Source organism: Terrapene carolina, unplaced genomic scaffold, assembly GCF_002925995.2.
Source record: "Terrapene carolina triunguis isolate 2854851 unplaced genomic scaffold, T_m_triunguis-2.0 Scaffold30406, whole genome shotgun sequence".
Taxonomy (NCBI): Eukaryota; Metazoa; Chordata; order Testudines; family Emydidae; genus Terrapene; species Terrapene triunguis.
The window spans coordinates 1-11,010 of NW_020694757.1; the positions used below are offsets into that span (position 1 = coordinate 1).

At 58.4% G+C, this 11,010-nt stretch overlaps 1 protein-coding gene across 1 annotated transcript; it reads right to left on the minus strand.

Annotated features, from left to right (window-relative positions):
* Positions 1-8,042: 8,042 nt before the first annotated feature.
* Positions 8,043-8,624, minus strand: LOC113409170 (breast cancer anti-estrogen resistance protein 1-like; the record flags this gene model as incomplete). The annotated part of the gene is made up of 1 exon (XM_026662797.1): positions 8,043-8,624. A coding segment is annotated over one exon (582 nt), but the record flags the coding sequence as incomplete, so codon positions are not given.
* Between the last annotated feature and the right edge of the window lie 2,386 nt (positions 8,625-11,010).

Consider the following 11,010-nt stretch of genomic DNA (forward strand, 5'->3'; position numbering starts at 1 on the left):
ACACACCTCTAGCTACCCAGACACATCACACTACCCCTGAATCCATCCCCCCCACCATCCCTCTCTAACCATCCGCACCCCTCCAGCCACCCTCCACTTTCTCCTGCCATCCATCCCCAGCCCTCTATCCCCCGATCTATCCATTCTGGGCCCCCCAGGAAGCAGAGCACAAGCTGGAACAGCCCTGAGTCTGCTCTAACGTACCTGGGGGCTGGGCAGGCCCCCAAGCCGGGCAGTGCAGAGGGGTGTGTCCCCCCCCCCCCCCCAGGGCAGGGATTGGGGACTGAGAATCTCCAATGGGGGGGGGTGACAGTGCCCCTCACTCCGACAGCCCCCCACCTTTCCGCCCAGTGCCGGCTGTGGTCCAGCCAGGTGGAGCCACCGGGCACAGCCAGGCCTTACGCCAGCTCCCCGCCGCGTCCCCCCGCTGCGGTGTGAGCCGGGGGAAGAGGAGGCCCCCTCCGGCTCCCGCTACAGCCGGTGCTTGCCTACTGAGGCCAGTGGCTGGGAGCGGGCCGGGAAGCTAACGGATTCTGGACTGTGGGCTCGGCTGGCCACAGGCCAAGCTGCAGCACCACGTGCTCAGCCTTGGCAGCTGCGGCGTCAGGCCCAGCCTCAAGGTCAGGCCGCCGGGGAAGGGCAGGTGGGGGATGGCCTGGGCTCCCACCACAGCTGGGGACCAGGATCCAGGCCCTGATCCTGCCCATGGCTGAGCCCTTCACCCCCGGCCACATGGACCCCAGAGCCGAGCGGGATCAGGCCCCCAGGCACGGCTGCGCTGACACCACCCGACCCCACCGAGACACCCTCTGCCAGGTGCTGGAGAGCCCTGGTGGGGGCCCTGGGTACGTGGCCTTGGCACGGAGCCCCCGGGCAAGCGAGTTGGCAGGACGGCCAGCAGAACCCAGCCATGGGCACGGCCAGCGTGGGCATCTCCTCGGGAGAAGCGGGAGGAGGCGGCACCGGCTCAGCCCAGTCCTGAGACCACCCACCCCCAGGTAAGCCGCACCCTAGCTAGCCCCCGGACATGAGGCCAGATTTGCACAGTGCCTGAGTTCCAGAAGCACCAGTTGCAGTGGGTGAGGGTGGCGGGAACTCAGCACCCAGGGCGCCTGCCGGTAACGGGCCCAGCAGAACCACCCCACTCTGTCTCATTGAGATCCAGCCCCCTCACACAGACGGTTCCTGTCTCACCAGAGCCCCTCCAGAGCCCACTGCCTGGGGTCACAGGAGGGGGTTCCAGGATGTTCCCCAGCTCTGAGGGGTCTAAACCCGCCTGTCCCCGGCAGAGCCTCTCAGGGATCAGCCCCAACCAAGCCGAGGTTCAGCCCAGCCCAGCCCAGCCCAGCCCAGGGGCTTGCAGCAGAGGAAGGTGCCAGGCCCTGCCCAAGGCAGCCATGGCACAAGCTGTGCCAGGCTCTCGTCCACTCTCAGCAGAGGTTGGCTTCGTCCTGAAGCGCGAGCCCTTCCAACAGCTCTCAGGCGTGGACACAGCCTCCCTGCCGCTTCCTGGACCTCCTCATGGCTCCCCCACGTGTCCAGCGCCTGCTGGGGGGCTGCAGCCCCCGCTTGTCAGCTACCCAGCCATCCCAGGGCAGCCTCAGCACACGGCCCTTGACAACGCACGGACAGCTGAACTCACGGGGTGGAAGGAAGAGGCGCTTTAAGGGTAGGCAGTGAGGCTTGGTGGCCAGAGCCCCAGCCTATGACTCAGAAGACTTGGGCCACTAGCTGGCTGGGGGACCTTGGGCAAGTCATGTCCCTCCCTCTGTACCTCTGTTTCCCCATCTTACAGATGACAACACTGACCCTGCACTGGAAAGCGCTTTGAGATCACCAGCTAGGGATTCGCATTAACGGGGCCCTGCAAAAAGCTTGCTAACTTACGGGCTTTTCCTGCCCGCCCAGCCCTGGGGCGCGCTTGCTTGTACAGAAATGGCCAGAGATTTTATGACATGCATCTACATCCGGCACGTAAACCCAGACCAGGAGGCTGGCGCGGCCACTCCCCATTGCAGAGCTTGACAGGACAAGTGTCACTGCCTCCATTTGACAGGTAGAGAAACTGAGGCAGGGTGGCAGCTGAAGTCATCAGCAGAGCCTGGAACAGAACCCGGAGCTCCCCACCCCCAGGGCCGGGTGTTCACTGCAGACCCGGCTCAGACCCAGGGCGCAGCAGGCCAGACCTCAGCTGCCAGCAACCCCAAGATAGCCGTTGCTTGTCACTGCTGGGATGCTGACTGAGGGCCTTGTCCCGAGCACAGATGTGAGATGTCCTGCACCCCAACATGGCCAGTGTACGGCAGAGAGGCACCTAGTTCCCTGACCCATGCGAGCGCTCCTGCCTTCTTCCCTCCCCCAGGCCACCTGGGTCGCTTGGTGCCAGCTGCGCTTGGCTAGGCCCTGGGGCACCAGCAGGTTTCCCCAGTGCTGTGGTCAGACCACAGGGCCCGCATGCTCCCTTGCCCGTCTGGGAGGACGTCCTGGGTCTATAACACCCCAACATTAATCTGGCCCCTCTTTAGGGCTTCCCACAAAGCTCCCAACAGATGGGGCTCTGCCTTGCCCGGGGACAGGTGACTCAGCGCCCAGGGGCTTGAATTTCCCAAGGAGCAAAGCACCCACTGAGCTGTGCCCCTCTGAACCTCCAGCTGGGACATGGCAGGTCCTGTACCCAGCCACCAGCACTCTGCCCACGGGGCTTGGGAGCCGTGACTCTCACCCTGCGACCTTGTGAGCAAAGGGCATACTGGGCACCTGGCAGCAGCGCCCACCAGGCCTCTGCTGGGAGCAGAGATGCAAGCTTGGGCCCCTGGTTTTACCTCACTCCCTCTGTAGCATATTGCCCGCGAATCCTTCCCTGCGGCTGGCACAACCATCAGAAACAGGCAGGAGGGATGGGCCCAGCCCAGCGAGAGCCTCTCGCCCCCTACAGCTGCATCCATGGACTGGGTGGGACTCAAACCCACTTCTGGGACCAGCGGGCCCCCAAACACAGACCCTCCTGCTGCCCCAGCGGCTTGGTCTGGACCCTCTGCCTTCTGGAGCCTCCCAGTGCCTGTCCTGTCCCCCCAGCCTCGTAGCACGGGCCACAGGAGACCCACCTCCTAGGCCAGGCCTCCTGCCCTGCAGCCGGGGAGAGTGCTGCATGCCCAGGCGGTGATCTCTCTCCCCAGAGCTGCCACGCTGCCCACCCCCCTTCCAAAGAGACCTGGAGCCAGCCCCCCGGCTGCACCCCCAGGGGGCACTGGGCAGGATGACAGCCTGGAAAACAGCCCAAGGAAACACCGTGTCAGGGCTCCTGTGCCCAGGTGTGCCAGCCCCTGCCAGCAGCGTCCGAGACCTGCCCAGCTGCTGGGCATCCTGTGGTAAATGACTCCTGCTAGGTAACACTGGGCAAAGAGGTGTCCCCTGGTGGGTGCTGGCGGTGCTATGGGCAGAGGGGCTGGGCGGGGGGGGGGAGGGGCACATGTCCCTGCCCAGCTCGTTAGTGGGTCTAACAAAGTCAGGCGGCGTCAGAGCATGGCCCCACACCCATCATGGCCCGGAGCTGGGATCCAGCACAGCCCGGTGTGCCGTTAACCCAGTCATGCCACGCCGCACTCCTCGTGCCCAGCTCTAACCGCCAGATGGCACCGTCAGGCCCCTGCACTACGGTGTGTCCGTCCAGGGCAATGCCCCGTGGGGTGGAGATGTACCCCCAAGCAGGGCTGGCCTTACCATGAGGCGAACTGAGGCAGCCGCCTCAGGTGCCAGACTGTGGGGGGCGCCACTAGGACCAAGAGTATCGAAAACTGTCTGCTGCTGGTGCATATGTATTCTCTCTGCTCTAGATGCACAGAGATGGTGGAGGGCTGTGCTGGAGTAAGGAGGGCACAAGAGACATAACAGGCAGGCAGGAGAAAAAGGTGAGAGGGAATAACAGAAAGCAGCAGGAGCTGCAGGGAGAGAGAGGAGGAGCAGCCTCTTATGTACCTCTCCAGCACCCCCAGGAGCCTGGACTGATTAACACCAACTTCTCAGGGAGCTTCCTGTTTCCTGCTGCTTCCCTGAACCCACTTGAGGAGAACAGGCAGTCAACTGAAGTAGTAGGAGCCAGTTAGGCCCTTAAGATGCTGATATCTTCCCTCACTCAGGCCCTGCTAACAGCCTGCTTATTTGTCCCCTTCAATTGAGTGTTGAGAGCCACTATGGCTGGCACAGAACCGCAGTCATGAGTGAAAGAAGAAAACGCCCCACTGGGGCAGCATTCAGAAAAAGAAAGAAAGCAAAGGAAGCTTTTCTATCTAAGCAGGAAGGAGCTCTCCTGAGATACATAGACACAAATGTTCACGGTGAGCCTTCCGGCCCCAGTGAGGATGTGAGTGGTGAGGAGATGCCTGATCATAGACTCATAGAATATTAGGGTTGGAAGGGACCTCAGGAAGTCATCTAGTCCAATTCCCTGGACCAATCCTCAGACAGATTTTTACCCCATTCCCTAAATGGCCCCCTCAAGGATTGAACTCACAACCCTGGGTTTAGCAGGCCAATGCTCAAATCACTGAGCTATCCTGATCATCCAGTTAGTCAGAGTGCAGGGGACCTGGCAGCTACTGCAGGATCCATATCTCCATCTCAAATGGATGTAACCATGCACATTCTTGAAGAAAAGCGTAGATCAGAGAAGAGTGTGATGGAGGTGCAAGAAACAGCTGCTGCTGAGTTTAGTTCCTTAAGTCTAGATGATCCAGGACTGTGGACCCACTTGAGCAGTAGCCTGAGGGACTTCCTTGTACTGCATGGGCCACAGCAAGTGAAAAACTTCATGTTCCCCACAGACAATGAAAATAGAAGTTTCCATCCAACACATTACTGGCGTGAAATCCCCAATGGTGACAAAGTGGAGAGGCCATGGCTTATGTACTCAAAAATCCAGAATGCTACATACTGTTTTTGTTGCAAAGTCTTCCAGTCTAATGTTCCAGCCACATTGGGTTCTACAGGAACAAAGGACTGGAAAAATCTGGCTAGAAATCTGGCATGCCATGAGAAGGCAGCAAATCACCAGAGAGCATTCCATAGGTGGAAAGAGCTTGAGATGAGACTAAGGTTAAAGGCCACCATAGATGATCAGCATCAAGAGAAGATTGCATCAGAGTCTCTTTATTGGCAAAACGTTCTGAAAAGGCTCATTGCCATTGTGAGAATGCTTGCTACCCAAAACCTAGCACTGCGTGGCACTTCAGATCAGCTGTATGTGCCAAACAATGGAAACTTCCTTAAAATTGTGGAGCTGATGGCTGAGTTTGATGCTGTACTCCGGGAGCATCTAAGAAGAGTCACCACCCAAGAAATGTCCACACACCACTACCTTGGAAAAACAATTCAAAATGAGATCATACAGTTACTGGCAGCAAAAGTCAAACAGAAGATTGTTGCAGATCTGAAGTCAGCAAGATATTACTCTGTTATTCTGGACTGCACACCTGACATCAGCCATACGGAACAAATGACTTTAATGGTGTGTTTTGTAACAACAACAGAACCTAGTGAAAATGTCCCTGCAGTGGTGACTGTGAGAGCATTTTCTAGAATTTATTGACATTGATGATACTACAGGAGCTGGTATGACAAATGTGCTTCTTAAAAAGCTGGAAGATATGGAAATTGCGATAGCTGACATGAAAGGTCAGGGCTACGATAATGGTGCCAACATGAGAGGAAAGAACAGAGGAGTGCAGACACGGATCCGAGAGTTAAACCCTTGAGCTTTTTTTGTCCCGTGGAGTTCTCATTCATTGAACTTGGTGGTCAGTGATGCAGCATCAGTGTATAGTGAGGCTGCTGAATTTTTTAATGTAATTCAAAGCATCTATGTATTTTTCTCTGCATCAACTCACCGATGGCAAATTTTGAAGCAACATCTGGGAACATCCTCTCTGACACTGAAACCACTGAGTGCCACATGAGTCGAGTGGAGACGATAAAGCCTATCAAACACCAAATTGGGAAGATAGATGATGCCATAGTTGCCATTATGGAGGCTAATGCTGTGACAGGAACCGTTCTTGGGAAAACAGTGGCAGAGGGAATGGAAAGCTGGCTAGATCGTCGGGCTCAATGGGTAGTGATCAATGGCTCCATGTCTAGTTGGCAGCCGGTATCAAGCGGAGTGCCCCAAGAGTCAGTCCTGGGGCCAGTTTTGTTCATGATCATTCCCCTCTATTCGACATTGGTGAGGCCTCATCTGGAGTACTGTGTCCAGTTTTGGGCCCCACACTACAGGAAGGATGTGGAAAAATTGGAAAGAGTCCAGCGGAGGTTTAGGTTGGATATTAGGAAAAACTTTTTCACTAGGAGGGTGGTGAAGCACTGGAATGGGTTACCTAGGGAGGCGGTGGAATCTCCTTCCTTAGAGGTTTTTAAGGTCAGGCTTGACAAAGCCCTGGCTGGGATGATTTAGTTGGGAATTGGTCCTGCTTTGAGCAGGGGGTTGGACTAGATGACCTCCTGAGGTCCCTTCCAACCCTGAGATTCTATGATGAATCACCAGAAACATACATAACTTCAAATTTCTGTGTGGCTTAGTGTTACGGCATGACATACTGTTTGACATAAATGTTGTAAGCAAGAGACTCCAAGGTGTTGACCTTGATATATCTGGAGCAATGGAACAACTGGACAAAGCAAAGTCATACCTACAGTCTTACCGGTCAGATGAGGGATTTCAAAACATTCTGAAGAGTGCACAGAAGTTGGCAGAGGAAATTCACACTGAAGCTATTTTCCCACCCATTCAAGAATACAAGAGTCACCGAAGAAGACATTTTGATTATGAGGCATGGGATAATCCCATAAGAGACCCCAAACAACAATTCAAAGTTTAATTCTTTAACCAGGTGCTAGATTGTGCGATACAGTCAGTTGAAGAACGTTTCATGCAGCTCAAGGAACACAGTAGTATATTTGGGACGTTGTATGATATTCCAAAACTCCTCACTATACCTGAAGAAGACCTACACCAGCAATGCCGGGCACTAGAGACAGTGTTGACACATGATGACATGCGTGATATTGATGCGAGTGATTTAGGTGATGAACTGAAAGCCCTTTCAAGATACATTTCAGCAGGATCAACTCCAAAGGCTGTTCTGGAATATATGTGCACAAATAAGATGACCACTCTCTTTCCAAATGCTTTTGTTGCTCTGCACATACTTCTAAGACTTCCTGTAACAGTTGCCAGTGGAGAACGCAGCTTCTCCAAGCTGAAGTTAATAAAAACACATCTACGCTCCACAATGACACAGGAGAGGCTGGTCGGCCTCGCAACCATCTCAATAGAGCAGGAACTGGCCCAGACTGTGGACCCTCAGGTAGAACAGGAAGAAGGCAGAAATGAGACCTTTCAAAGTTTTGGCCCAAGCGAGGGGGCATGGGGGCGTCATTTGAACTCCCGCCTCAGGTGCCAAAATGTTGTGGGCTGGTCCTGTCCCCGAGAGCCCCCAGTGTCAGGGAGCTGGCACACTGCCCCTACCGCTGGCATAGGGGGCATGTAGGGGGGTGCCCAGAGTGTCCTGCGGCTATTCTGTGCCCTCGGAGGCCACAGAATAAGCCCAAGGGAGGGCAGCCCGCAGGCTGCTGCAACGTGCATGGAGGCCAGGTGGGCGGCAGGGGATTAATGCCCACTTTGGCCCCCTCCCCCCCGAGCCCCAGGCACAGGGGAACAGAGACTTGTGCCCTCCCATGCCAGGAACCCAGACGCCCTGGTGAGGGGCACGGCGCTCAAACCCAGCCTGAAAGGGGTGGGGGCCTGGCTGTGGGGATGTTACCCCGAGTGCCCCAGAAGGGAAGGATTGCCCCCAAACTCTCCAGAAAGCAAAGGCTGGGGGAGCTCCCCCCCATCCCAGGGGTACCCAGAATAGAAACATCCCCCGCCCATCATGCCCGCCTCCAGCTCCTGCCCCAGCACTGGGAGAGCTGCCTGGATCCCCCCGCGGGATCCTTGGGCAATTCTCAGGGCAGAGTTGGGCCCTGGACCACGTGGGGATGCGTCCTACCTTTCCCTGGGGCTTCAGCCCTTCCCAGCTCCTCATGTCCAAGGACGGCGGCACCTGGTAGATGTCCTGGCCCAGCCCCGCAGCTGGGGGCACCTGGTAGATCTCCTGCGGGGGGCTGGTGGAGATGTCCGGGGCGTGGCTCAGCGACGGAGGCACCTGGTAGATGTCCTGGCAGGCGTGGGGCGGTGGCTGCTTTGGATACGTCAGCGGCTGCTTGGCCGGAGGTGAGGGGAAGGGCGCTCCTGGCGCAGAGCCCGGGTAGAGGCCCGGCTGCCCCTTGCTTGGGGCTGGGATCAGGTAGATGCTGTCCCCTGGCGGCCGGGCGGTGGGGTGCAGCGGGTGCTGGTGGGAGGGTGGCTGCCCTTGGCCAGGCCCTGCCTGCTGCTTCTTGTCATACATGCCCACCAAGATCTTCAGGCGGTTGCCGGGCACAATGCCCTGGCGCCCATGCAGCGAGCAGAGCCACCAGCCATCCAGGCCCTGCGTGTTGCGCTCCAGCACTGTCATGATGTCACCCTTGCGGAAGGAGAGCTCATCCGGGGACTCGGACACGTTGTCGTACAGCGCCTTGGCCAGCACGTTCTGGGGGGGGACAGACGAGGGAGGGTGAGTCAGCTGCACGGGAACCCTGCCCTCCTGCCCCTTGGCCGCCCATGCCACCTGCACCGCTCAAGCCCGTCACTGGGGGAGGTGGGTGCGGGGCACCGAGAGACCTTGGCCTTCTCTCCCCCAGCACTGGATGGACTGAGCCTGCCCCTCCCAAAGCAGTGAGGCTGGGAGGGAAGGATCCCCAGCTACAACTTCCCGCCCCAGCGCCTGCAAAGTGGCCACAGTTGCCCACTGCTGCCAGGCTCCCCTGAGAGCTGGAAGGTCCCCGGGGTGACCCCCGCCCTGAGCAATATCCTCGGAGCCCATGCGGCCGGCAAAAGGCCTTTGTGGCAGCCCTTCGCGAGAGGACCCGGCATGGTGACACTGGGTGGCCCAAGAGAACTGCAGGGTCAGCCCACAGCCAGCAGCCCCGGTCCAGAATCCCCTGTGCACACAGTCCAGCCACGCCCCGGCAGGACAGAGACGGGCTAGCGCTCAGGCTGCAGGGCTGCCCCTGTGGATGAGCAACCCTGGTCAGAAACCCACTGGCTGGGCTCCGCCAGCATCTCCCAGCGCCTGCCTGCGTCCCCCACCCTGCCCTGCGCTCTGCTGAACCCCCACCGGGCACGATGCAGCGGGTGCCAGAGATCTGCTGGGAGACAAGCAAGGCGTGTGTCGCGCCTGCCCCTTAACGGGGCACTGCCAGCTTACAAACCACGGTGGTTGGACACCCAGGTCCCATTGACACAGATGCTGTGTCCTCCCCATCCCAGCCCCACCAACTTAGAGCCCCACCCCCAGGGGAATCGGACGTTAAGGGTCAGATCAGAGCCTCACTAGCCATCACGGAGCTAAGCACAGTCATGCCACTGCAGAATCTGGCCTATTGGCTACACAGGAGCTGCGATGATTTGCACCCCGGAGTGCAAACTTTGGGGCACAGCCCATCCCCTGTGGGGGCTGGACAGGGGCAGGCCCACAGTGGGTGCTGCCCTCACCCACAGAACAAACCCAAATCATTAGCCTGGCTGCTGTTGGATTTTTCATCCTCAGCCAGTGCACAGGCGCTGCCCAGACACCTGGAGGGGGAGTCCCCGCCCCAGGGAGCCTACAGTAAGGACCCAAGACAGGCAGAATAGAGGAGGAACATTTTGCAAACAGGGAAACTGAGGCATGAGAGGCTAGGGCCAGCTTTTGCAGCCAGCCTGGCATGGCAGGAGCTTCTGGCAATCTGGCTCGTGCATAGGGGTGGGGATGGGAGCTGGGCGTGTTTCGAACCCCAGCGCAACATGACTTGTCCAGGGTCCTGCATGGAGTCCAAGGCAGATCTGGGCCTGGAAGCCAGGGCCCCACTGCAGTGTTTTATCCCCACTCCCATCCTTACCCATGGGCCACGCTAGCTCAGGGAATGTCCTTGTACCGAAGGGTACCCACGGAAAGGGTCCAAAGAGAGAAAGCAATTTCAAGAGCACAGCCGGTGTGGCCTGCTTGCATGGTTTTACAGCGAGGCGCCTGGTCTTTGGTGATTTCCTTAAAGCCCCAGCTCCTGGAGTCAGGTGAGAATGTGACAACCGCAGCTTGTGCTGGAGAGAACAAGCTTCGCGAGAGGCATAGAGTCACCTGGCGGTGGGGATGGGGATGCCTGGCTGCCCTGTGCCAGGGCTCCTGCAGGGTTGGCAGTGCTCCGGATCAGGCCCCAGGCATAGAGAGCCACCATTTCCTGCTCCCTTCCTGGTCCAGGGGCGCTGATAGTCAATACTCGCCAGCGCTCCTCAGGACCATGACACATTGGTCACGCTTCCAAATATAACCCAGCCCGGCCCAGGGGCTGAGCGACGGAAAGAATCTTTAGCGTTCGGCCACGCACAGTCACTCTGCTCCCAGCCGTTCGCAGGCAGAGACACCGGCTGGGGATTAGTCATCCCCACACCGCACTGCAGGCAGGCACTCAGCTTCCTGGCCAGCCCCTGCTTGCTGCTGCTACAAACGGCGCCTGGCTCGGGGCTGGGATCCAGGCGGGAAGAGGAACGCAAGGCACTGAGCCCATACGCAGCTCCCTCCACATGGCCCCCCGGGGGCACAGCTGCACCTGTCACACGGCCCCTCCACTGCCCTGAGATACAAGGGACTCCCCCCCACACCCCCCTCCCCCCAGACCCAGCTGCCTTCAGACCTCATGGGGTAAAGCCAGAACGACCCGACTGGCTCAAAAGGGGGCACGTCCCATCTGCCCGTCTCACCAAGGGCCACACCTCCATCTGTGATACTGCAAAGCGGACTGTTCCAAGTGGGACTGGGGGGCACCAGCAGAGCTGGGGGCAGGAGCAGAGAGGAGTCTAGGGCTGGGATAGCTGGGGCTGTGGGGCGGTATTGAGGGGCA